Here is a 27,196-nt window from a genome sequence, read left to right on the forward strand (position 1 = left end):
AGGTGTGGGGGGTGCCCACCTATAATCCCAGCTGCGGGCTGGGGATGTGGCTCAAGTGGTAGCGTGCTCTCCTGGCATGCATGTGGCCCGGGTTCGATCCTCAGCACCACATACAAATAAAGATGCTGCGGGCTGGGGATGTGGCTCAAGTGGTAGCGTGCTCTCCTGGCATGCATGTGGCCCGGGTTCGATCCTCAGCACCACATACCAACAAAGATGTTGTGTCTGCCGAGAACTAAAAAATAAATATTAAAAAAAAAATTCTCTCTCACTCTGTCTCCTCTCTCACTCTCTCTTAAAAAAAAAAATAAAAAATAAAGATGCTGTATCCGCCAAAAACTGAAAAATAAATATTAAAAAAAAAAATCCCAGCTGCTCTGGAGATTGAGGCAGGAGGGTCACAAGTTCAAGGTCAGCCTGGACAACCAATTGAGACTCTGTCCCAAAATAAAAAATAAAAAAAAGTGTTGGGGAATGCAGCTTAGTGTTAGAGCAACCCCTGGGTTCAATCTCCTATAATGCTATAAAAGAGAGAGAAAAGGAAAGGAAGACAGACAGACATACAGACATTAGGGAGATGTCATGGAAGCTAAGGGAAGAGGAAGCTAGCTCTTGTCATGGAAGCTAGCTCTTGCCTTGTTTCCATAAAGCCATTTCTTCTCACTCTTTCTTCCTCAGTGATTTTTCTGCCTTTCTCTCTGAAATAGGGATTTGTCTGAAGGTTCTATCTTTGGCCTCTTCATGTCCAAATCTGAATTTCTTCAAGAAACATCCGAAGGGGCTGTTGCAGAGTGCCCCACGCAGAATTAAAGTGGACAGCCTCTCCGATGAGAGGGTTATGTAGAATTCATTGATCGAGGTGCCATAGAGGGTCCTGAGGGGAAGGATTTGTATTCCATTGAACTTAATTTGCTTTGGGGATGGTAGGAGGAGGATGGACTCGATGAGTGTGGACAGACAGGCAGCACCTTCAGGGCTGGGTCAGTGCTTCCAGACAAAGCTCCTGAGGGTGGCGTGGAGAACAGTGTGCCTGGACGAGGCACTGGTGTGGTTTATGCTCTAAATTTTTTTATTATGTTACCATCAAGTCGACTTAACACTCACCATCTGGGATGGACATGTCAGAAGAAAGGGGAGAGGAGCCACGCTGCTTGAGAGGGAGGATGCGGGAGCTCTCTGTAACGTGGCAAAATCTAGACTCCGGGTCCATCTGTTCCAAGGCTGACGTGGAAACACAAACCTGGACTGTTCTCAGGGCCTTTTCAAATACAGCATGAACATGATAGATTTTTTTTCTCCTTTTTTTTTTTTTAAAAGCAGAATGAACGTATTTAGGGCCATATGCATTTAATTTCCTCAAATTTAGACTGCTGGAGAAATGAAAGTATAGTTTAGGTTTCACTAGGCAGAACAGTTAAACTTGTCTACCCGGGCAATTTTTCTAACGTGTGGCCTTTACCTTCCTTATGGTACATCATGACTTTAGTAAAAGAAAAAAAAATTCACTATTCATCTAAATTTCTCACTTATTTACTCACTTATAAAATAAGCTTATAAGAATTTCTTATACATTAAATACTGGTAGTACTAGCCTAATATGTGCATTACAAAGTAGACACAAAAATAGAAAGTAAAGCTGGAGGAATAGCTCAGTACACATGCTTTATATCCACCAGGCCCTGGGTTTGATCCTAAGCCCCCCCCCAAATAAATAAATAAATAAACAAATAAATAAATAAATAAAAATAAAGAAGATTAAAATTGAAATTATGATGGATTAAATATCATTAAAAGTTAATTTTTATCAATACAAAGTATTTTGCTCTCAAAGATCTTAATATTTTGGACTCAGTATGATTGAACATGTTTCTTCTTCGGAAATCTTAGTATAACGCATTGTGATAAAACGATTTGAAGATCTCAACCTGGCTTGTTTTAAAAACTGTCATGAGAAAAGATGTCTCACGAAGTTTTGTAATAAAGTTTTGGAAGAGATGGATTATTTTTACCATTTACTTAATGTAATACTAACTTTTCAATCTCATCTACCAACTATGCAAAAGGTTTAGTTGAGTTTTGACTGGTAAGTTGGTGTTTCCTGATATTAATCAAGTATTTTTGCAATGTAAATTGCATTCAGTGTTTTTTTTTTGTTTTTTGTTTTTTTTTCATTTGGTACTGAGGATCAAATCAGGGATGCTCTACCACTGAACTATACCTTCAGCCCTTTTCATTTTTATTGAGACTGGGTCACCCAGGAGGACCTTGAACCTGTGATCCTCTTGCCTCAGCAACATCTGTAAAATCCTCTTTCAGCATCATGAGTTTCTTCCTAAAGGTAATTTCTTCTTTGTGGTGGTAAAGATATTATTTTTACCTCAAAGGGACAGCTTTAACATTTTTGATCACACACAAAAAACAAAACAAAACCCATCTGGCAGCACATTATGGATTATAGACCACACTTACTGAAGAAAAAATTCAGCAAATTCAAAAGTCTGCTTTGTTTTTTTCTTTTTTTGTGGAGGGTGGGGCACTGGGGATTGAAACTAGGGGTGTTTTACTGCAGAGTTCATCCCCATTTTTTTAAAATTTATTATTTTGAGATAGGGTCTTACTTACTAAGTTGCCCAGACTAGTCTTGAACTTGTGATATTCCTGTGCCCACCTCTGCTAACCTTTTTATTTAGCAGTTCATTAAAAAAAAAAAAAAAAAAAGCGCATTTCCAGGTATGTTAGCATTGGAACAGTATCAAGCACTTACCCTTAGCAGCAGCATGTTAGAAATAGTTGTATTTGGGGGGCTGGGGATGTGGCTCAAGCGGTATCGAGCTCGCCTGGCATGTGTGCGGCCCGGGTTCGATCCTCAGCACCACATACAAACAAAGATGTTGTGTCCGCCGAAAACTAGAAAATAAAAATATCAAAAAATTCTCTCAAAAAAAAAAAAAAAAAAAGAAAGAAAGAAATAGTTGTATTTGGGCTGGGGATGTGGCTCAAGCGGTAGCGCGCTCGCCTGGCATGCATGCGGCCCGGGTTCGATCCTCAGCACCACATACAAACAAAGATGTTGTGTCCGCCGAAAACTAAAAAATAAATATTAAAATTCTCTCTCTCTCTCTCTCTCTCTCTTTAAAAAAAAAAAAAAGAAAGAAATAGTTGTATTTTTCTTTAAACAGTTGAGCAAACCTCCCACACTCTGTAATTTATTCTAATACATGTTTCTTTATATCTACAGCAATATTTTCTAAGCATCTTTCAACTGTTTGCTGACAAATGAATCTACTTTACTTTGCATTTTTTTATATATTTTTAAAAACTTTTCCAGGAATAACCAACGTGGCTTTTGGTCTTTTGGTATTAAATAAGAAACCTCAAAAAAGTTTCAAAATATTTATTACTAAGTTTAGCAGAGAATTGTAAAGTATTTGATCATATTTTATCTTTAAATGTCATTAAAACAAACAAACAAAAACCCTGTTCCTGCTAAAACTGATGTTCCAATCACTTAATTTTTAAATATCTTGCTAATAATGATGGTACAGTGGAGACCCCAGTGGGCCTGAGTGTCATTGTCCCTACCCTCACAGGCTTCTTGTCCTTTGGAAGACAGAGTCAGCTAAATCTCAGATTTCAGGTGAAAAAAGCAACCTAGCAACACATGTCAGGGCACCCAAACTCGGTTTGTATGTGAGGGGAGGTGAGTGAGGGAGACTTCTCTGCATGAGTGACAGACATTTAGTTAGACCTGAAGGTTTGCAGGCAGTATTTGGAGGAGGTGGGGAAGGTGGAGAGACTCATTCAGAAAGAGGGAACAACATCTGTGCAGGCTTGACGGAGGAGGAGGAGGAAACAGGCCACAGGCAAGGGAACAGAAAGTTCAGCAAGTCTGGATCTGGGAATGTGAGCAGGAAGAGGCCAGGGAGGGGGATGGGGAATGGGTGGAGTCGGGAGACCAGTTAGGGACAAATTCTTTTTTTTTTTTTAAGGTTTTTAAAAATTTATTTATTAGACATTGATGGGCCTTTATTTTATTCATTTATTTATATGTGGCGCTGAGAATCGAACCCAGTGCCTCACACATGCTGGGCAAGCACTCTACCACTGAGCCACAACCCTAGCTACACAGGGACAAATTCTAAACTGGGTGACAGCTGTGGAGAGGAGGGATTGGGATCAATGCAAGGGAAGTAGAGTCTGCCCAGCACATGCTGATGGGGGTGGATGAGAGGAAATAAATACCATTTTCAGAGAAAGCAGTAGCTGAGATGGGAGATCTGGTTAGGTGAGTGCGTCAGGCTGAATTACCCACAAGTAGACTGAGAAATCTCTGGAGATAAACCTGTGAGGGAGTGAGCAGGCAGGTTTAGAAAGAAGTTGACACAATGCTATGGTGATTAAGGCCAGAGCCAGTGGATGAGGAGCTGTGGAGAGTGGGTGGCTCCTTAGGGTTGGCCCAAATTCGGGGAAGAGGGGCAAGGCTTTCTATCTCTATTTCAGCCAGAGTGAAGGATGTGGAAAATAAGCCCAACGACTTTCCCCGCATCCATAGCTGTTCCCCCACCTGCTTTATGGGGGTAAAATTGAAGTTTTTGTCATTTAAAGGTCCAGACCTCAACCAGAGTTAAGGAACACCAAAGGAACTGACTGGCACCTGGACCCCCCCCCCCCAACACCCCCTAATGGGTCATCTGACCCCAATACTATAAGCCCCAGGTAATTCCCTATTCACATTCTTGTCCCATCCTAATGGATCTGCGGAGACCCCAATACAGTGAACCCCAGGAATGAACCCCGTTCTTTCCCACCCTGAAGGAGGCAGGCCTATATGACCCAGATCTTGTTTAAGGCTACCGCCATTTTCTGTCCCCAAAATGAGCCATGCCAGGCATTCAACCCATTGATTCCTCACTCAATCCTGAATAAAGAAAAGCTTGCTGATCTGAAGTTTGCTGCTCATCTCCTTCATCATGGTGCCTCATTTGTGCTAACACAGAGGTTGGCTGCTCTTTGGGAAGGGGTGCACTGCTGGGTGGGGCAGATCCCAAGAGCTGTCATAAGAAAGTGGCCAAAGCCCTGTGCAGTGAGAGACTCAGCTGTGAGTGGTCAGAAACTATCTTTTCCAGCAGCTTAGAGTTGGAGGTGAATTCCTTGAAGAGAGACCCAGGACAGAAAACTACAGTATCTGATATCATGGCAAAGATCTTAAGTTTAATTTAGGACATTTACTTTCAGGTTCCTGTGGGTTTGGTTAGCTCCTGTCAACAATGGGATGTGCAAAGCATTGTGTATGGATGGAGCTGTTGGGATGCTAAGACACATGCATGGTGTCCAGGTGGTCTCTGTATCCCATAAGATCCTTGAGATCCCTTCTCAAGAGGAACTCAATCCCCAAGTGCTGTGGGTCCTCTTCTTTTTCTGGTTGGTCCACAAAGGATTAAGCCTGATGGCTCTTCTGTTTCTCAGACACCTTCCTAACTGCTTCTTTCTCTGTCCCTCCTCTTGGATTTAGAGGCTGGGAAACAAATCCAAACCCATTCCTTTTAGGGAAGCCCAGCTGTGATGTGAAATTTTACAAGGGTTAGTAAGTCTTACAAGGTTCTCAACAGACTCTTTCTTTGGGCCATAGTTTCTGAAGATGACTCTTAACTGCTATCCCAAACCTGGTACTTCTGGCTTTCCTTTAATTCCCCAAGGTTTTGCTTATGGAAATTATCCACTTTCCTTTGTCTCTATCCTCTCTTTCCTTGGACAAGGCCAGCTTCCCAGCATTTAGGCCTAAAGAGACAGCAGGAGGTAAGAATGAATGGATCCAGCCAGTAGCCAGGACCTAGGAGGTCATTCAAATATCCAGGGGCCTCCTAAATAATGCCCAACTCTGAGCCCAACCCCCACCCCTGCAGGTCTCCCAGAAAAAGTCCTTTGTGGGGTTTCCAAATTGAGGCTCAGAAAAGGAGAGGCAGTTTTGCTATAGAAAGTCTATTTATGAAATCACTAACAAAGGATAAGGCAAATTCTTTCCTCAGTCTATTTCTGGCAGGCCGGTAATAAATTAAACCTGGTTATGATTTCTTTCAAGGGTATGTTTTTGGAAATTTAGAAAAAAATCCTAATTCTTTTAATAGGTTGATGTTTAAAAAGCCACTCTGCTGCAAATCTTGAAATTATTATTCTACGGTCAAACATTATAATAATTCCTTTAGAAATATGCTAACAAATTTTACATGTTAACCTCTCTAAAAATACCTAGGCCTAGCTTGATTTTTAGCTAAAAAATGTGCAGTTCAAGTCTTGGGGCTGCTCAGTTCAGGAGTACTTTGCAAGGCCTTTGATGGTGAGATAAAGAAAAGCCTTTTCTTTCTCCACTCGCCCCCCCCCCCCCAACTCCCCTTCAGGAACACACCTTTTGTGTGCTCTGCCTGACAAAGGAATTTCCCAATTTCATAGTGGAATTTGGAGGGAAAGAATGATATCGACATGCTTCTACAAAGCCGGCTTTCAACCACAAAAGACTTAAAAAAAAAAAAAAAGAATCTGGGATTTTGCAATACACTGATTGGAGGAATAACCAAGACATTGATAGTTAGCAATAAAAACAGCAACAACAAAATCCCAAAGGATTTGGAATTCCTTTAGTTTCTATTTGGCATGTGAATCATATGGTTTCTTTGTTCTGCCCTTCCCTATCTGCTACATTCAGATAATAGTTATATTTCATTTTTGTAGTCAAATTACTGTTTTATTGTTGTTCAAAGTATACTGGTACACAAGATAGCTTTGCATATGTAGAACAATACAATGAACCTTAATTTTTAAATATTTTTTATGATAGAGAGGTAGTGTCTTTTTTTAAAACTTGGAATGAAAGCTTTTTCAGTTGAGAAATTCGATGATTTTTGCAGAATGGACTAAGATGGATGCTTTGCTTTTAACTGTTGAGTCAACCTGGCAAAGGAACATCTCTGAAATCCTTGTAAAGATAGAACTGAGATAATCTGCTAGAAATGATTATCTTTTACTTTTTGGTTGTTTGTGGAATTGAAAAGCAGAGGCAATGTTATCAGTTGCTGTTTGTGCAAATGAAGAATTGTGCTTTTAAATCAAATTTCCTCCAGACTACGGTTGATCAAAACATTGGGTTATACAGAGCTCTGCTCATACAGTATTTGACATTTTGAAGCCACGAGGCAGTTGTAGAAGACTCCTAATGATAAGCAATTCAGACTTTGATTTTGGGAGTACAACTCTTGTCACCATTCAAATGCTGCTTTGCTGTGCTTTCCCCTCAAAGAGAATGGGGGAGGGGCAACAGAGTTTTAAGTAAACAAAGATTCCAAATCCATGAAAGCTAGGATTTACTATGGCACGTAAATTATGAAATTCCATACATTGTAATATCCCCAGCGCATCAAGATTGCAAATGAGCAGGTCCTTGAATGCTCTTTAGTGCACATAATGTTTTTTACATGCATATTAATAAGGGCCCACCTTTGGGAGAAGGAAAAAAGCCTTCTTTTCAAATGAAATCAAGCCCAGGTAAAGTTGAAACTCAACACACAGAGTAGTGGCATTGTTTTCCAGCTAAAAGAAGATGAGAGTTTCAATTTCATCATCTTGGAACAATGATAAATGTGCTGGCAAAATTTGCAGATTGTACATAGGTCTTTCTAAACGTGTGTAAATATGTAGCTGTGTATTCCAACTTCTGTGCAACTTCAATTTGCTGTTTGAAATTAAAGACAACTCTTCTGTGAGACAATAATTTGGGTTGTTTGCATTAGAAGTCCTAAAGAGCAAAAATGCTACTTGAAATTTACTTCAGTGTTAGAGAACAATGGCTTCCTCCATGAGAGTTAATGCAAGAGGGGAATACTGAAATTTAGAATGAAACTTTTGTGCACACTTTGCAGACATTAGCCAACCAATATAATTTAAAATAAAACATATAGGAATACTTTCTATGCTGGGAGTCTTCACTGCTACTCCAGTCTATTAGTGTCTTCAGAGTCGGATCAAACAGGAGTGAGCCTTTTGGGAAGGTAATGGTGACATTTTTTCAGCTCCTTCCATTTTGTCCTATTTCCAGCGTTCAGCACAATTACTTTGACATGGGGGTTTGTCTCTCATTTTAAAATCCTTTCAATGGAGTACACGTCTGTGAACAATGTAGGAACCAGGGCACGGGGCTGGAAACAGCACACTTCATCTGGAATGGAAATACATTGTCTCGCTCTCGGATGGGCTCCGAGTATACCCCTCGTGGCCTTTGGTGGGTTTACGTATGTATCATTTTGTGTTCTGTAAGCTATGAGCACCTGCTGTATGTACAATATGTGCTTGTTACATTTGAACACCATCTCCCTTCGAGAATTTAAAGATCCAGCTATTACATCTTGTTTACTCAATATCATTCCCCCATTTAAAAAAAAAAAACCTACATGAACTGAACATGCCATGTTTCAATCTGGCCCCAGTGGCTTTTTCTCTGAAAGCAAAACGTGTGTCTTTTACACCAGGGCTTTCTCCCCACCCCAGGGGGTGTCTTCCATTCTTTTGTGGCTCAGTTTAAGGCGAAAAGGGCTCCAAACCACTAACTAACCAGAGGAGAGCCCCTTCCTTCACCTCCAGGGAGGATTTCAGACTCAATTTATCCGAAGATAGCGTGCTCTCTTCTTACTTATTTGCCACCATTACGAGGAGAACAGAACACCACCTTGGCTTCAAGATCCTGGGTCGAGAGAGGCTCACGGTCTTTTTCAACCATCTTTGGCGAGGCCTTGCTTCCTTCCACTCGAGTAAGTTGCGGCTTGGGGCCATGGAAAGGACTGGGTGAGAGTCAGAAATGTCGTTTGAAAAAAAAAAGCAGCCCTCCCTCCGGCCCCTCACCACCACCACCACCCGCTCTGCTCTCCGGGGCGAAGCTGCGAGGCGGCAGCCCGTAGGGGCGAGACTTGGCAGGTCTGCGGGGCGCCTCTCCGCCGCCGCGGGGCTCGGGCTCGGCAGCGGCCGGGCGTCGGCGCCCGCCGGCCGCGGGGCTTCGCGCTCCCGCCGCCGCCTGGCTCCCGAGTCTCCCTTCCCCCACGCCCCCTCCCCCTCGCCCGCGCTCCCTTTTGTTCGCTCGCCGCCCGGGCCGAGCCGCCGCCGCCGCCGCCCGGGCCCGCACCCCCAGCCGTAGGCCCCGGCGTGGCGGGCCGGCCGCCGCCGCCGCCGCGCGGCCTAGAGCGCGGCGCCCGGGGAGGCGCGGGGCCGGCCGGGCGCACGGCGAGGCCGCGGCGGCGGCGGCGGCGGCCCGGGAGCCCGGCAGCCGGGGCGGCGGCGAGGCCGCTGCACCGCACACGCACACTCAGACCCCGGCTGCGGGAATGCGGATGACACGCCCGTAACATGGAAGCCGCCGCCGCCGCCGCTCCGACGACAGCAGCAGCCGCCACAGCAGCAGCAGCCGCCGGCGGCGCCGCGCGGAACAAAGGTCATCCGAGCTGCGGCCCAGACGCCCGGGCTTGACCGCTGCGAAGGCCAACCCCGGGCCGGGGGTGGGTGTGCGCCTCTGCGGCGGGGGCGACCAGGGGGCGGCCGGGGCGAGCCAGGGGCGCGGGTGGGCGCCGGGAGAGGCCGGGGAGCCGCCCCTCGTGCCACCCCAGCGGGTCGGGGTGAGCGCGCGAGGCTCAGGCCCCTGGGCCTGACTGCAGTGGCCTGTCCCACCCTCGCCCTAGGGACAGCTGGCCTTCGCGCCCCGCCAGCTTCCTTGGGGGGCCGAGGAAGGGCCGGTTTTGCTAGGCCCCACCGGCTCAGAGAGGGGGCCACGTGAGCGCGGGCGCTCCCCCCACCTACCCAGCGCTGGCTGTGCACAGATGATTTTTCCAAGGCCTCTGTGTCCCCTCTCCCCCACTGCCCCTTCATTTGCTCCCCCCCACCCTCCTCAGACATCCCCAGAGTTCTACCCTGAGGTGAAGGGATTTGGACTTCTCCCCCCAGGTGCTTGAAAGAAGAGAAGGTTGGAGGAGGAGGAGGAGGAGACTGGGGGGGCTGCTGGTGATGGTGACAGGGCTGGGAGAGAGAGGAGAGGGACGGAAGGGAGGAGGGGGCTGGGTGGGGTGGGGGTGACAGGCAGAGAGGAGCCTGGTCAACAAGCCAGCACCACTCTGCTAGGAGGCCAGGCCGGCTCCTGCAGCCGACGCATCCTGTGTGAGGAGACACACATAGATTGCTTTCTTGGGGGCTCTTTGTCAGCCACCAACACAGAGAACACACACTGACACACACGTACACAAAGATCTGAGCCAGGTTGTGGGAGGTAAGTGGGGGAAGGAGAAGGAGGGGGAAACAGTGTCTGCGGTGGGCTTCGGGGTGAAGGGGAGGGGGAAAGAGCCCTCAGGGGCTCTGGGGGGCTTGTGAGGTGAGCATTTCCAAGGCTGTGTGCTTGTGTGGTGCGGGGGGACACACGATGACCTTCCCCTCCTCAGGAAGACCTAAAAGGGAGAGGCAACCCCCAGCGAGATCCCCCCTGTGCTGATGATTTTCAGGGACTTGTTGGCAACTCAGCGAGGGTTGCCATAGCTTTTTTATGTAGGGTGACCAGAACCGGCTGAAACTGGTTTGAGGCAGATCAGCTCCTGAACACAATGCAGTCACTGAGCTACTACAGTAGGATAGCAGCTTCCTCCCTTCATGGCAGCCAAAAGCAGAGGAGCTTGCAGGAAGGTGCCATCCCAACACAGTATGTGAATGCACACTTAGACACCACACAGCACTGGTACGTGACTAATGGAGCCCTAAAAGATCCTGTGTAGAGACGATGGAAAAAAAGGTGCAGGTTTGCAGGGTCTGAGATTACTTGGGCTTTTCCTGCCTTTTTCTTTTGCTTAAGGGATGGACAAGGAGCTGAGATTTATGACCCTTATTAAAGAAAAAAATGTGCCTTGCTAGGGTGGGGACACTTGGTTTGTGCAGTCTCTTCTCTGTGTTTTTAACAAAACAAAACCAGAGTGAACTGATGGATTTGTAATGGTAGTTTGTTTGTTGCTGGAGAATGCTACTTTGCATGCCTTTTTTCTCTTGCAGGGTATGTTCTGTTTTGTGCTTTTCCTTTTAGAAGCTACTAAAGGGTGTTGGGGATACTTCTGACTATTATGAAGGCCAAAAGGTAACAATATTGTTCTAGGAAATGAGCATAAATGCCTTCCAGTGATGCTGTTAGCCATACATGCTGTCTTTTTTTTTCCTTGTAGGCCTGTTGACTGGGGCTGCTTTTAACCCTTTCATATTTGCAGAGAATGCAACCGAGTGACAGTAATTGAGCACTGGTCCAAAGTCTTTCCCAAAGGTCAAGGTTCACAAGGTGAGATGTGCTGTTTTGAGCATGAATTTAAATATTAATTTACAGATCCATTCAAACACAGACTGACAGTGTACTGGTACCCTGGAGATAAAATGGGGTTCATGGTGGAGAAGAAATACTCTTAGTGTTATCCACATTTGATGGGATCTGAGTGACTTTTTGATGGTATTGCTATCAAGGTGAAATCTGAATGCCTTCATTAAATCTCATGTGCCCTGGGCATTTGGAACAATCAGGCCTGGAAAGAGGCAAGTTTAGAGAATGGTAGGCGGCAGGGCCTTGTGGAGAATGCGCTGTTTTGCATTAGACTGAAGCAGTACACATGTAGCATTTTCCTGATGATGATAAGAAAAGGAAGGGCTTCACCAAATCGAGGCAGCCTGGCTACCTTTCTAGGATTTGAGGAGCCTGGAGGTAGATTCTCCTTTTGTTCATTCATCACCTTTCTTTTACCATGCTCTCAGTGTTAACCTGAAAGATTTTTCACTCGGAGTCAAGTGGTGGAATGTCTTATTGATTTTGGGGGCTGTCTACGGTGAGTTCACCATTGGATTATTTGTGGCATACATTTTAATGTGGAATACTAATGCAAGACCAGGGGGAGACCGGGTAGTCTGGCTTCATCTGTGCAAAGATGCCTGTTAACTCTCAGCTCTACTGGAATGGGTGGTGGAAAATGTCTCATGCCTTAAAAGATTGCAGTTAGATTTGAGCTGGCATTTTCATGCACCTTCCCAAACCAGAGGTGGGAGGGGAGGGGAGAGGAGAGGAGAGGAGAGAGCAGTAAGGAGTGTAGCAAAGAGAAGAACAAAGGCTGTGAGGGGAACACTAAACATTTTGCCTTGGGGTTCCTTGTGAAAAGAACTGCAACTTCCCCAAACAGGAAACCAGTCTCTCCAGAGTTGGATCCGACATGATCTCAGCAACAGAACTGGTTCTGCCTTTCGGCTGGTCTGGTAAAAGTACAGTCAAGAGGAGCCCATAGGAGACATTGCAAATACATTTCTCCCTCATTTTGAAGTGGGTATCTCGTTCCTCTCTGTGTTCAGCAGAGCAGTATTTTCAGAAATGCCGAGAATCTTAGAATTGGTTAAGTTGTGTGCTGGCAGTTGGTGGGCAGCATATCTGCAGTGAGGGTGTTCAGTATGCAAGGGTTTTTATTGTTGAAATGTTTTTCATTTGGCTGCACAACATTGCCTGTCTGATAAAACTGGCAAAAGGGGAAACAGGAGTGCATGGTTAGCTTGGAATACTTTATGCAGTATTTAATACAGATAAATGTAATCTCGGACAGATATACCAGCAAATAGCTTACACGATGGAACAAAATTCTTTGCAAATCACTGTGCTAAAATTGGTTTTCAGTTCTATCTCATTTTCGACTGCCAGAGGTTCTGTGGATGACTGTGGCAGAAATATGCTTGCAAAGCAGATCCGAATCCATGTTGCATGATATGCTGTTCCTGCGTTTCTGGTGCCAACTAAAACTCAGATGGCTAATATGATAAACCTTAATTAGCTTAATACAATAAGCTGTTTTATCATTTAGTCCTTCATTCCTGTCTTTCTGGAGTCAGTGATTTTTATTTAACTTTGACAGCTCACTCCTTGCAGTGGCTGTTTCTTGAGAATATATTTAAAAAACCTTTTTTGGGCACTGCATGTCCTGGAATGTTCTGGTTTACTCTCTTGGTGGTTTTTAGCTTTGTTCCTCCCCTCCCCCCAGAAGTCTCCTGAAAATAGCATTTGTTTTGCATTTAGGCCAGTCTTTCCAGCTGCAAATGCTGCTTAAGGTTGGAGAGCTGGTTCTCCAGGGCAGTGATCATGAGCTCATCGTGGACGGGGCTTGCCTTAGGTGTTGATCTCAGGCTGGGGTATAACAACCTAGCAGGCCCAGGCCTCCAGGGAGAGGTTCCCAGCGTGCTTTGGAGAATATGTAAGGGCATGTTCCTTCCTGGGAGAGCCAGGAGGGAACACCCAGGCACCCACACTGGGGGCGGGGCCTGTGCTGGAGCTGGAGCCCAAGCCTGATGCCTGGTTGGGGTTGCCTGCGGCAGTCTCCCAGGAGGAACTTTGGGCCATCTCCTTGCAGCAGGGCTGTGTGGGGTGGGCCCAGCCATACACTGGAAAAAATGTGTAACTGGGTGTTGAATCCTTGATTATTTTTATCATCTGCCTGAAATTTAGAGTCACATTTTCCGAGTTAAAGAACACTGGATCCAGGACTTTTAGAACTCTCAGCTAACCTGGTTCAGGAACACTGTCTCTCTTCCTCGTTCAGACTCCCCACCCCCAGTCATTTTTAAGGGAGGTCTAGGAAGGAGGAACCAGCATGTAAGTGGAATTTTTTTGCTCCTACCTTTGCTTGGACAGGTTGGAATGTTAGAATCTGTGTTCTCTACCCCCCTCTATTTCTTCCCTTGAACTGCACTCCGGGGCTTTGCTCTGGAGTGCAGTTTGTCTGCAGGTTTTGAGCAACCTTTCCCATGTTCTTGGTAGACCGCCACCTCACAGCACACAGCTGACGCGGAGGTTGCCTTTGATGAGGAACCTTATAAAGGATGCCAGTGCAAGGGAAACTGAAAAAGATCTGCAAGACATTAGGGGTGGCGCCTTCCTCATCCCTTGAGATCCCTTCCTAATCCTGTATGGCAGGATGAGAACAGCAGCAGCCGTGATGGACCTTACAGAAATCCACACCTTTGTGTTAATTATATTTTAGGGATGATCTTTAACCAAGTCATGATTAAAGAGTTAACTCTTACTAGGCATGGTGGCACATGCCTGTAATCCCAGCTGTTCCAGAGGCCAAGGCAGGAGGATTTCAAGTTCAAGGCCAGCCTGGGCAATCTATTGAGATCCTGTCCTAAAACAATAATTTTTGAAAAGTGATGGGGATGTAGCTCAGTGGTAGAGTACTTGCCTAGTATGCTCTAGTGAGGCCCTGGGTTCAGTCCCCAGTGTACTTAAAAAAAAAAAAAGAAAAGAAAAAGAAAAGAATAAACTTTAAAATTTTAATTTACATACAGTGAAATCCATTAACTCTTTGGGTTTTGACATGTATGGAATTATGTATGTACCACTGCAATCAATGCAAAATCATTCCATCACACCAAAATTTCCTTCTGTTGCCCACCCATTTGTAACCAGACTTCTTCCACCTCTGTTCCTGCAATCATTGTTCTCTGTCCCCATTGTTTGGTCTTTTCCAGAATGTCATATAAATAGCTTCTTTGACTTAGCAAGATGCATTTTGATTGCCGAGTAGCGTTCCACTGTATGGATGTACCACAGTATATTTATCCACTCACTGGTTGAAGGATATCAGAGTTGTTTCCAGTTTTTGGTGATTGTGGGGGGGGGGGAGCAGCTCTTGTAAACATTTGTGTATAGGTCTTCATGTGAACATTGTTTGCTTTTTGCTTTTTTGAGACTAGGTTTTACTATATTGCCTAAGCTGGTCTTGAAGTCCCTGAGCTCAGGTGCTCCTCCTGCCTCAGACTGCTGAGCATGAAAATAGTTTCTTTTTCTTTTCTTTTCTATTTTTTTTTCCAGTGTGGGGATATTGAACCCAGAGCTTTGCACATGCTAGGCAGCTAGGCAATTGCTCTACCACTGAGCTACATCCTAGCCACGTGCATAGTTTCTCTTTCTCTTCTGTAAATACTTGGTTGGGTCATATGGTATAGACATAAGAGAGAGGTTTGGATGAAAATAAATTCAGCTCATCATAACTCACAGAAAAGATCTGGCCTTGACAGCTGCAGTTAAGATTTCTAAGAAAGAGATGGTGGTAAACATTAAAGACATTCAGGAGATGATCCTGAGAGAACACTCTTTAATAGGATGACATGCTTTATAACCCTGAACTAATCGGAATTAGCCAAAAGTGGAAACACAAAACTCCAAGTGGTAAAATATCCTTTATTTCCTCCAGCAATTGTTTTTAATCTCTTCAGAAACACTTGGCAGTTTAATTTTTACATTTGTCTTTAGGTTCCATAAAATACAACTCAATAATAGAGTTGAAATTTTGGAAAGTGATTCCAGAGATTTTTGTTGAGATCTTGGTTGTGTGTAAACAACTACTTAATTATAATTTGATTTAGACTACAGCTAAAATATTGGTGGCATTCTAAAATTTGAAGTCATTGTTCTGTTTTGATACCTTGTAAGGAAGTAAAAATATTTAGGCACTATCAAGGCAATGAAGAGGGGAGATTTGAAAGGAAATAAAACAACTTTTAGGATCAAGAAGAGCAAATAGAGGTGCTGGTGGCATAGAGCAAGGAGGGAAGCAGCAATGTTAATTGAGGATGCTTTCATCCATTTAACAGACGCTTCCTGAGTGTTTACTGAGCACCAAGCATTGGTTAGGTCTTGGGAATACAAAGGGAAAAGGAACAATAGAGAAAAATCTAGTGTGGGTAGTAACCTACAGATAGTAATGTGAATGGCAGTCCAGGGCCAAGGGTCAGGGGAGGACCTCTGAAGAAGCTGCTTCTCAGCTGAACCAGGCAGGACCAGTGAGACCAGCAAGGCCACAGCTCTGGGAATAATATGCTGGGCAGAGCATGTGAGTGGAGGGAGTAGCCATCGGGAGGGAAGGGCTTAGTCTACCAGTTGGGTTTGGGTCCCACAGTCAGTGCATCTGGGAGGCAGTCAAGGGACAGACTGAAGAAGGTTTTTGTGTACAGTCCCTTCCATTGTGGATTTCTTTATATAGCTAGAATTGGCAGGAGGACATCCTTCATCACAAAGATCCTGTGGCAGCACATTGGAAGATGGAGTGGAGGCTGCAGAGGCTCGAGGCAGGGAAGTCAGATGAGGGGACCACTGCAGGAGTTTGGGAGAGAGAAACCACAAAGATCTGGGGTGTTGCTTGTGGGGTAGGTTTTGGCTGCACAAGGGGCCAGGAGCATGTGGTGGTACCCAGCTAGATGTTGGGAGTGATGGGAGAAGGAGGGATGGAGGATGCTGCCAAGGTATCCCCTGTGGTTATTTGGCAGCTGGTCCTTTCTATGAGGTGGCAGGGTGAGAAGGCAGAAGAGACTGGAGAATGGAGGTGGGAGGGGATGAATGTGGTGAGTTCAGATTTGGATTCATTGCCCCTGGAGGCACCCTTTGCCTCCAGGCTCTTCGGTCTGGGATTCAGTAGTGTTAGTTTGGTCTCGAGGTTTAGGTTTGAGCCCTGTAGTATTCCCTAATCCATGGGAACAGGTTCTGAGAGTTTTGGTGAGTACCTGAAACCTTGCAATGACTGAACCCTACCTGTGCTATTTTTTTCCCTATACATGCATAACTGTGGAAAATTTAATTTGTAAATTAGGCATAGTAAGATTTTTTTTTTTTTAAGAGAGAGTGAGAGAGGGGAGAGAGAGAGAGAGAATTTTTTAATATTTATTTTTTAGTTTTTGGCGGACACAACATCTTTGTATGTGGTGCTGAGGATCGAACCCGGGCCGCACGCATGCCAGGCGAGCGCGCTACTGCTTGAGCCACATCCCCAGCCCCCATAGTAAGATATTAACAATAACAAAAGACAGCAATTATAATATACTAATATAAATTATGTTAAATTTAATGTTTTGCGGGGGATCCTGGGGATTGAAATGCTAAGGGATGGTTTACCACTAAGCTATACCCCCAGCCCTTTTTATCTTTTATTTTGAGACAGGGTCTCACTAAGTTTATGAGGCTGGTCTTGAACTTGCTGTCCTCCTGCCTTAGCTTCCTGAGTAACTGGGATTACAGGCCTGTTGGTACAGGTTCCACCATGCCTGGCTATTAATTACCTCTGGAATTTTCCATTTAACGTTTTCAGACTGCTGTTGACCTCGGGTAACTGAAACCTTGGAAAGTAAAGTCACAGATAAGGGAAGACTGCTGTGGTGAGCTATAATTAGCAAAGGACAGAGATGATAGAAGAAAGGTGTAAAAAAGGATTGAGTTTGGGGTCCCCTAAAATAATGGCTTATATAGTAAAAAAAACCCATACATGAAGAGGGATGGGTAGTTGAAGAACTTAAAATGTATGCTTCAGAAAGTTGGGGGAGGGCTAGGAGTGTGGCTCAGTTGTAGAGTGTTTTTCTAGCATGTGCAAAGCTCTAGGTTTTATTCCCAGCCTGGCACACACATACAAAAGCAATTTGGAGGACAGAACATTTTCAGAAAGGTAGAAAATGTTGTTAGTAACTAGCACCTGTATGTGGCAGCCCTTCACTTAGGCTATCTCGTTAATTCTGGAACAGGGGAAGGAGCTGTGTATTATTATCCACATAGTACCAGTGGGGGGAAACTGAGGCAGAGACACTGGTCAAGGTCTTTTAGGTCATGCCTGGTAGTGGAGGCAGGATTTGCTCATGCTTCCTTTCACTGGGTGGTTCTGTCTTGGGGGAGCCTGGAAGGTGATTTAGAGGTGTGGCAACCTGGAGGAGGAGCCCATAGGGCATAGCATTGCCAAGCAGCAGAGACACTGCCAGCAATGGCACACAGATTGGTTGAGGACTGCCCTGTGAGAATGTGTTTTGGGGAAATGGTCGGCACGCCTGTAATCCCAGCACTTCGGAGACTGAGGCAGGAGGATTGCAAGTTCAAAGCAGCTGCAGCAACTTAACAAGGCCCTAAGCAACTTAGCGAGACCCTGTCTCAAAATAAAAAGGGCTGGGGATGTAGCTCAGTGGTTAAGTGCCTCCGGGTTCTTGAGGTACACTAAGGGCCTTCATAGTTAGCCAGCTTTTCTTGACCGTGGTTAGCACAGACAGAAGAGAATCTGTTATTGGCACCAGAGACGTCTCTAGAAATAGCACATTGAAAAGTCTTAAACAATTTTGCCGGGCACTAGGGTGAGTATACAAATTGAAAGGGAGAAGGGCTAGAGAAATGCTTTTGTTTCACATTCTCGTTGAAAAGGAGAAAAGCGAAGTAAATTGAAAGTGCTGAGAAAAATCCAACAATAAACAAACATAGTTTAAAGAATTCTTTGAAATCATTTCCTCCTGGCAGGAAGTTCTAAATTCTGGTGTTTTAGAATGAACAGTGAGAGCAGATTCTGTTTAATCTACATCTGGAGACAGAAAAATAAGTAATTTTAGACAAATTCCGTGTGGTTTCTTAGCTGCCCCACATATTCCCTACTAAAGAACCTTTCCTCCATGGGCTCAAGGGATGGAAAATGCCGGTTTTGTATGGTTTCCTTTTCAGTTATCATAACTTTACATAATTAGAGCTTCCAGGCATCTGGACTCATCCATAGGGATCTAAAGATAACCGGGGTGTTGTAGTTCTTGACTGTTCTCATCATCAGCCTTTCTTTGTGGGATACAAACTCCTTTCAGAAGCTGATTCTTGGGGCTGGTAATGGGTATTGATTTTATAATTTTCTTCTGTGAGGAACAGATTCTTTCTAGGGATCTGAATAGTAAGAAATAGGTTGTTGAACAACTTAACAGGTCAGAAAATTAAAAGCCTTCTAGTTTAAAGGAGCATGTAGCTGAAATGCTTCAGATATTTATGATCTCCTCATTTTCTGCAGTGAGCCTGAATGGGGCAGGGGGACAGGTCATTAACAGCAGTCTGAGCTGGAGCCCAGCATCTGGACTTGTGGTCCAGTGTGGCCACCATCATGGCTTTTTCTTGCCTTCCAACATTTATCATATGTGCTTTGGTGGTATATAATCCTATTCATATTTATAATCCTTTTATCTGATGAGCCTGAAAGCATGAGTTAATCAAATTAAGACTCACCTTTAATTAATAAGCTGATCCTTAACAGTTTTACTGATTTTACATAGCAGGAACAGGAGAGGAAGTTGGAGAACTGATTATTCTTAATGTTCTAGTTAAATCTGTGTGATAAGGCCATGGAGATTTCCAGATGCCATTCCTAGGTCTCAGTGACATCAATCTGTTTGCTTAACCCTCAATGTTATAAACCTGTGCTCTGTTGCTTACTAGCACTGAGACCTGGAGCAAACTTCTTAAATTCCAAACCATACTTTTCTTAAGGATTTGAGGATTAAATACATACACAATGCTTTGCAGAGTGTATGCTAATATATCCTTTCTAAAATTTTAGCTGTCATTCTGTGTTTCTTGGCCTGCATGTTTTAGGAGAATGACTTGCCTTTTTTTCCCTGTCTTGGAGAGTATTGTCTCCTGTCCTGGTTTAACCTTATTTGTGAGTAGTGTTTGTTTTTGACCATGAAAATACATAGAAGGTATGTCTCCTGTCTCTCTGTAGGACTTCAGATATAGCTGCTCAAAATCTGGTTAAAAGTGGGTGAAATCTAGGCAAGAAGGCAGTATACATGTCCCAACTTGACGGTGCTTTCATTCAGTTGAAAATCTTGCCCAAACTTTTTCATTATTATCTTGTACTTCAACTGTTTTGGTTTCCAGAAAAATTCAGCCCAATCAATGCCTGACTGTAGTCAAGGTTTTCTATTGATATAATTTTATATTGATCAAAGTTTAAGACAAAACTTGTCTGTGAAAATATGACAGGTTAGCAAAAGCCATCCCCAGTGCTTTCTTCCCATGTGATATGACAATGACTAGATGTTTATGTCCTGCACTCTGGGCTTGGGGGTAATGGGGGGTTGAGAGGAGAAGGGATCCAGGGGTTCCCAATGATTTATTTATTCAAATGGCTACTGAGCACTTGAGATGTGTCTAGTCCTGACTGAGGTGAGCTGTAAGTATAAGATATACAACAGTTTTTTTTTATATTGAATATATATTGAACTGATAATAATTTGGTTAAACACCTTTTATTATTATTTTTGTGCTGGGAATTGAACTTGGGACTTTGCATATGCTAAGCACTTGATTTACCACTGAGCTATCCCTAGCCCTTATACTTTATTATTAAAATTTATCTCATCCCTCTCTTTTCTCTTTCTAAAATGTGGCTATTAGAAAATTTAAAACCATATATGTGACTTTCATGTATTTATATTGAACAGTGCTGGTCTGGATGTTTAAATAAATTTAGCAGTGTAATCTCTGATGCATGGCAGTATTCATATTTATTGATGTCATTGAGGCCCTCCTTAGGTTGAAAAAAAGTATAATAACTATTTTGGTGTCTCCTTATTGGAGAAACTCATCCTCCCCTGGTTGGGCTCTTTTTGTCTCCTGAATATTCCTAACTTGTTGCTCTCTATCACAGGGTACACACAGCCATGCTGGGTGGTGTGTGCTTCTGAATGGGAAGGAAGCAGTGTTTCCTGCTGGTTACTGTGTGTGTGCTAGATTCCTATGCATTAGATTGTATCCTGTAAGGTATACTTAATATCCCCCTTAAGAGTCAGAGGGAGGAAGTGACCAGCTGAATATTGCTCCGCTGGTGAACAATTGGCCCTAGATTTGAACCATGGTCAGGTTCTTCCCCTGATTCCAGCCCTTCCCACTGCTTGCCTTGTAAAAGCTCCATGAGCTGCTGATGTTCTGTACCTGTCCCCCAGGGTGTCCTGGGTTACTCTTGTTGCCTAGATTGCATTTATCACATTTTAATTTGCGTGTAGGTCATGGGGTGGGGGGTCTTGTTAAAATGCTGATAGTGATTCAGTAGGACCCGGGTGGCCCCAAGCTTCTGCGTTTCTAAGTGGCTTAATGTTGACACTGCTGGTCTGTGGACCACACTTTGAGTGGTGTCTCTTTTCCTTGGTCTTAGACATGCTGCTTCTCTGCTTCCAGAACCCTCTGATTTTCTAATTCTTGCCGGACTCCACAAGGACTCCCCTCTGGCTTGGCATGTGATGGCATCAGTAAGTGCAGATGGGGCCAGAACTGATTTTTGGCCATAGATGTTCAGTCCTGGCGTGAACGTTGACTTCTAAGTACTCGGGATCTGACTGGGTCATTGGTTATTTCCTTGATGCCAGCTAGACGGAAGGTAATTGTAATGTTAACAGTAGATCCAGGAGATGTGTGGTAGGGGATCCTGTTATAACTCATTGTCGTGAAGACTGTCAGGCCTTTGGTCGGCATGTAAGAGTGACTGTGCCATGTGTGGTTGGTTCAGATACTTAGTGCCCAATGAGAGATGAAGACTCCAAACTGTTAGCCCACCCCTGTTGCTGCCAAAATGCCTGACAGGGAATTGAGGTGACTTGTGACTTTTCCTCAGGATGAAAGTCACAAAAGAACACCTCACAGAGCTCTGTTGGAAAGTGGCTAATGACACTGTTTCTCTAGCACGTGATGGAGACAACCACCATTGAGTTTTTGGGCCCACCTCTCCTGGGGAGGTCACCATAGGGCCCTCGCCAAAGGCAAAGTTGAGTCGGCAGGAAGGGATTGATGTGCTTGAACTATAAGAGACTGAAAGAGTTTAGTGGGTTTCTTCCTATGGGAAGGCACATTGAAAAAATCAACTATGGCAATAAAATTATGTCTGTCACATGAGATAGTTTACCACCCCATCTCTGCAAAAGCCCACTGTTTCATAGAATTCTTAGTTGAGTTTTAGATCTTACTGAATATTTCAACACCGAGAGTTCTGTGAAATGAATCTGGGACATTGAATATGATTATTAGTTGTTAGCTAAACCCATTATCTCTCCCTATTGAGTGCAGAATCCTGTACCTGGCACGGTGGGAACCTCTGCTCAGGGCCAATGGTGGTGGCTAGAAGGGGAGTGTGATGGGGTTTGGAAGAACAGGGACAAGGTTGGGTGTTAGGACAGGCAAGACTATGGGGCCAGACTTGAAGAAAGGGAATGGAACTGTGGGTATCCATCAGATTTGGAGGTGAGTTTAGAAAGTAGCTGAGGTAGAAGACAGAAACTTGGCTGTCACATGCCAAGAGTGGGTGAAGTAGGAATCAAAGACTGGGACCAGATCTGTGGAGGACATCAGAAGGTGAAACGGGGATGGGTGGTCACAAGTACAATGAAATGGGCAAGACCAGGAAGGCACATGGGTGCAGAACAGATGGATACTTGAAAGTACAAGACGGCAAGAATCAGGCTCTCTGAATGATGGATGGTGCTGGCAGGAAAGGGCATTGGATGACCTGGAATGTGAGTAAATAGATGAATGAGGGAGGCTAGTATGCGATGCCATACCCGGGATTACTGCGGAACTGAGTGGGAACCGACCTTACCTGGCAGCCCTCATGTGGGATGGTGATGGAGGACATCTGGCGGCCCAGGTGGCAGGAGTGAGGCATATGGGTCAGAAGCAGTGGCTCCTTGTAGGCTGGATTCCTGTGGGAGGCATTGAAAGACTAGATTGTTTGGAGTTTGCATGGCATGGAGGATATGGGGCGAAGACATAGCCGTCCTTTAACATAATGAAAAGGGAGCTCTTTAAAGGCCCTGCCACAGCAACTGCCAGGACCCGAGTCCAGGAACTTGGTTGGCCCCCATCTTGCACTAAGCTTACTCTTCGTTCTTCTCCAGGCCACGTGTGCTCGGTTGTCCATTGTGCCCTGCCCTTGGTTGAACTGCATTTTCTTCTTTCCTGTGTATGTGGCCAAATGTGACTTCCCCAAAGCTCCTATATTTCCATGTCTGCATTTAAAATACTAGTGGATGTAATCTGTGTCCCTCAGTCCTACTTCCGCTATTCAAGACCAGACATGGTGTCATTGGCAGTGCCTGGGAGGGCAGTGTCTTGGCTGACGGCCGTTGTCGGTGAAGGTGGCCATTGGGCTACCGAGACACCCAGTGCTCGACCACAGTAAAAACCATAAAAGTAAAATCACTGCAACGTTGGCCTTCTCTCCTGTATAGTCAAAGTATTCCTTCCTCATTTCAAAATGCTGTGCCTTCTAGAGAGTGTTACCAGGGGAGCAGGATCTGCATCAACTGAATAAGTCAAGTCAGAAGTGTGCGACGTGTGTTTATTAGGTAAATTTAATACGCTGGAGGCAAAAAGGCAATGAAAGTGGGGGCTGCCTTTTCATGTAGAATATCGTTTGTTCATATATACAAATGGCATTGTTGGCCAACTGTTAGTCTTTTCAATAGTAAGGATGAAGTTCCTCGGTTCATTACATTCTTCATCTGTTCCTGTAGCCTCCAGCGCAGAGTTGTTCCATGACTGTTCTGTTTTAGGGGTGCTTTGTAGCTTTGCCTTAATTTATCACTGTGTTGTCACAGTGGCAACTTAGCCTTAAGTGAATTGAATTTGTGCACTTCATTTTCACACTTACCGACACAGTTACTGGATTCTAGGGCAGGGCTGGGAAGAATATGAGAAGAGGAAAGGATTGGATTTCAGAGACGGTCTTGGTGGAATTGTAAAGAAGGTGAAGGAGGGAGTGTGACAAAAAGGCAGGGACAGTCCAGAGAGAGAAATGAAGGGGGCTGTCCACGGTTGCCATGAGAAGAAAATGTCTGCAGAGGCCCTTGAACCTCTCCCCTGGCTGGAGGGAAGTTTACTAGGAAATGATGAGCCACGAGTTGCCCAGAACATGAGCTGACTGGGGGACTTGGTCACCTTGGGAAAGGCAGCCAAGAAAACTGCGTCTGTTTGGAGCCACTTTTGATTTCTGAGTCATTAGAGCTCATAGCAACCCCAGAAAGTGGCCGCCCTGTTGTCCCATTTTACACCTGAGGAATTGAGGCTCAGAGAGCCTAAGGAATTTGCCAAGGGTGGGTCAAGTTGGCATTCATGACTGGGTCTTTCAGGCCCTCAGCTACCTTCCGCCTCACTTTTCAGTGTAGGGGCCAGGGTGCATGAGCTCTTTCAAGTATAGAAAGTGAATCTGTTTTCTATTTTCTATTTACTCAAAAATCACAGAAACAGTGTTTGGCCTGTAGTATTTACTCCATAAATGCATAGCTTTTGCCGGTTGTCTGAGTAATGCACTGGACTGCGACACTGAGCTAGGAAGCTTGGCTGAGAGTCTAGAGGACTTGTTCATGCCTAGTGTTTAGGGTCTTTCATGGCACACAGGGATATGTTTTTGAGGCTTCTCTTAGGGGTGTGCGTGTGTGTGTGTGTGTGTGTGTGTGTGTGTGTGTGTGTTTGAGGCCCCTTGGAGGTGTATGTAGTATTTGGCAAAATACGAGTCTGGTTTAGCTGGCCAGTGTTCATTTTGGGAAAGATTAAACATGTAGTTTAACACTTGACATAACAGTAGCCTACTTAGTGGTTTTGATTTAGATGACTCAGAATTAAAAAAAAAATATTCCTCTGATCTGGAGCTTTAGGATAGTGTTGACTCGGCTGGAATTTCAGATGTGGCTGTAATGTCTTTGGTTACACAGTGCTGTACTTACAGGTCATCGAGGATAGGAAACATCTTTTCTGCATCTGTTTGGCTGCTTAGAAGACCTTGCTGAGCAGCCTGACTGCAAGGGGCACTTGAGGATGCTTTGTTACCCTCCATGAATGTTGGAAAATCTGAGGACAGCTGTCTTGGTTTTGCTTGTCGGGGAGCACCAGTGTGTGGCTTAATTTCTTCTGTACTTTCTTTGTGATAGCATCCTATCACTCACCTTGTTTAAAATAACTCATATTTGGTAAATACTGGTAAATACCGGGTACTGGAGTAAGTACCTACGTGGATTGTTTCATTTAATCCTCACAGTCCCTCCAGGGGGTTGATCTTCTCATCTCTACATTTGTGGGAATAGAATCCTAATGAAATTATGTGACTTACTTAAATTTTATGACTTTTAAAGGGAAAAGCCAGGGCTCACCTCAGTTTGTCTTGCTCCACAGCTGAGGCTATGACCACTACAGTGTGCTGTGGTCTGTAGGTGTCATTTTGTAGCTAATTGGTAGCAGGCTCAAATGTCTTTGAGGTTCAAAGCCAGCCAGTGTTTCTCCTGCCACCTTGTTCAAGCGGTGTTTCTTGCTTCCTGCCTGACCCCAATGGTGGTTGTGGCCGCTGAAGGGACAGCACGCTGCCTTCCCAGCCTGTCTTCCTTTTCCATACCTGCGTGTGCCTTCTTGTAGGTGCATGTGACTTTCACAACCCAGGTAGCCTGCTTCTGTCAGCTCTTACAGAGCCAGCCAGGCCAGGTTTTTAGCAATCATTTCTATGTCTGAAATCAAAGAAAAGTCTTTTTATTTTTTTCTTGATTTGTTTAATTTGGTACTAGAGATTAAAACCAGGGGTACTCTATCACTGAGCTACATCCCCAGCCTATTTCTTAATTTGAGATAGAGTCTCGCTGAATTGTTCAGGCTGACCTTGATGTTGTGATCCATTTTGAAGACTTGCACTGTAGGTACACAGTCAGCACCAGAAAGTTTTTTGAGACACTTTGAGAGAAAAGAAGATTATATGTGTATTTAACCTAGTGTTTCCTAGATTCCTAGACTATAAGGCCTCTTTTTCCCCCTTTTTTGGTGGAAAGTTGCATTAACGGGAGGTGCATGTCTGGATGAATGTTATATTGCGCTGTTGGTTGTCTTTGATTAAATGAATGAAAGATGAGGGCGGGACTTGTGAGGGTACTTAGCTCCGTCCGTTCCCCTCCTGTTAATATAACAGTGATTGATGAAATGATGCAATTAGTTCTCTTTTTTCCTTTTTTTGTCTACTCTGGAAAAGAGCTTCTAAATGACCTTATTTTTAAAATCAGTGGTGGTAGGCATGCTGTGAATGGTAACTTCAGGGATGAACTCAGTCATGTTTTACAGATGAAAGTACTGTGATTCATAATTCAGAAAATGTTTGTAGTGAATTTGGTGTCTAGTGAGAACTGTTTCATGGCTGGCCAAGGTATCCTTTGGGAATGTCGGAAGCATGGTGATAACTGTGCTGGGAGCTGCTCCCCCCACCCCCTCCCCCAGACTGGTGAGAGATGAGGGGCAGGGCTGGCTGGAGCAGTGGCTTGCTGCTGCCTGCATTCTGGCTTGGGAGACCCGGGGAAGTGAATTTGTCATGATTTCAGCAGGATTCGGAGTTGGTAGGAGGAGGTCATATAAGGAAAGTGTCTGTGCTTTCATGGGGCAGGATTTTTCCTTTTTTTTTTTAAACTCTTTTTTGGTACTGTGGATTAAACCCAGGGTGCTTTACTGAAATACGTTCCCAGTGCCCCCTTTTTTCTTTTGAGACAGGGTCTCTCTAAATTGCTTAGGGCCTTAGTAAGTTACTGAGGCTGGCCTCCAACTTGTGATTCTCCTGCTTCAGCCTCCTGAGTTGCTGGGATTATAGGTGTGTGCTGTGGACTAGGGTTTTTCAATCTCAGCACTATTGAGAATATTGACTGTTGACATTCTTTTCTCTTTTTCGGTGATGCTGGGAACTGAACCTAAGGCCCTACACATTCTAGGCAAGCACTCTTCCACTGTACCGTGTTCCCAGCCCTGGACTGTTGACATTGTTTGTTGTGGGGAGCTGTCTTGTGCTGTGGAGGATGTTTAGCTGCTTCCTCAGCCTCTCCCCACTGCATGCTAGTAGCATGCCTCCGCCTCTAAGTTATGACACCCGAATATCTCTGGCTTTTGTTAAATGTCGGTGGTGGTGGGACCTGACTCTAAACCTTGCAAAAAACAATACTCCCAAACTTTGGGAGGTGAAAATTCCAAAAGGAAGACCTCTGATGAGGGAAGCAGCCTGTACATGGTCAAGTCTTCACAGAAGTGCAGGTCCCTGCAGCTACTGTTTTTCTCTCTCTCTCCCCCTTTTTTTTTTTGTGTGTACTGGATATGGAACCCAGGGGCGCTCTACCTCTGAGTTACATCCCCAGACCTTTTTGTTTTGTATTTTGAGAAAGGGTCTCACAAAGTTTCTGAGGCTGGCCTTGAACTTGGGATCCTTCACTGCTGGGATTACAGGCTGCACCACCATGCCTGGCTTTCTTCCATGTTTTCTAATGCTGGGAGTATCAAAATGTTTGCAAATATTTTTTATTTAGTACTTAAAATTAAAAAAAAAAAAAGAAAGAA

The 27,196-nt window shown here is 44.6% G+C and overlaps 1 protein-coding gene across 14 annotated transcripts in view; it reads left to right on the plus strand.

Annotated features, from left to right (window-relative positions):
• The first annotated feature begins 8,649 nt into the window (after positions 1-8,649).
• The window catches only part of ZNF532 (zinc finger protein 532), a 107,966-nt gene continuing 89,419 nt past the window's right edge, over positions 8,650-27,196 (plus strand). Inside the window, exons 1-3 of one of the 14 annotated variants that reach the window (XM_081262979.1) lie at positions 9,315-9,469; positions 11,062-11,143; positions 11,229-11,338. Coding sequence is in view for 4 of the 14 variants with exons in the window: in XM_081262972.1 (XP_081119098.1) it covers positions 9,385-9,469 (85 nt within the window). In the remaining 10 variants the exon portion in view is untranslated. Of the gene's footprint in view, positions 8,796-9,210; positions 10,295-10,807; positions 11,144-11,228; positions 11,339-19,537; positions 19,558-27,196 lie in introns of those variants that run through there. The other 13 variants (XM_081262978.1, XM_081262982.1, XM_081262980.1 and 10 more) reach the window with 13 other exon arrangements.

The sequence above is a fragment of the Spermophilus citellus genome, assembly GCF_964194105.1.
Source record: "Spermophilus citellus genome assembly, chromosome: 12".
Classification (NCBI taxonomy): domain Eukaryota; kingdom Metazoa; phylum Chordata; class Mammalia; order Rodentia; family Sciuridae; genus Spermophilus; species Spermophilus citellus.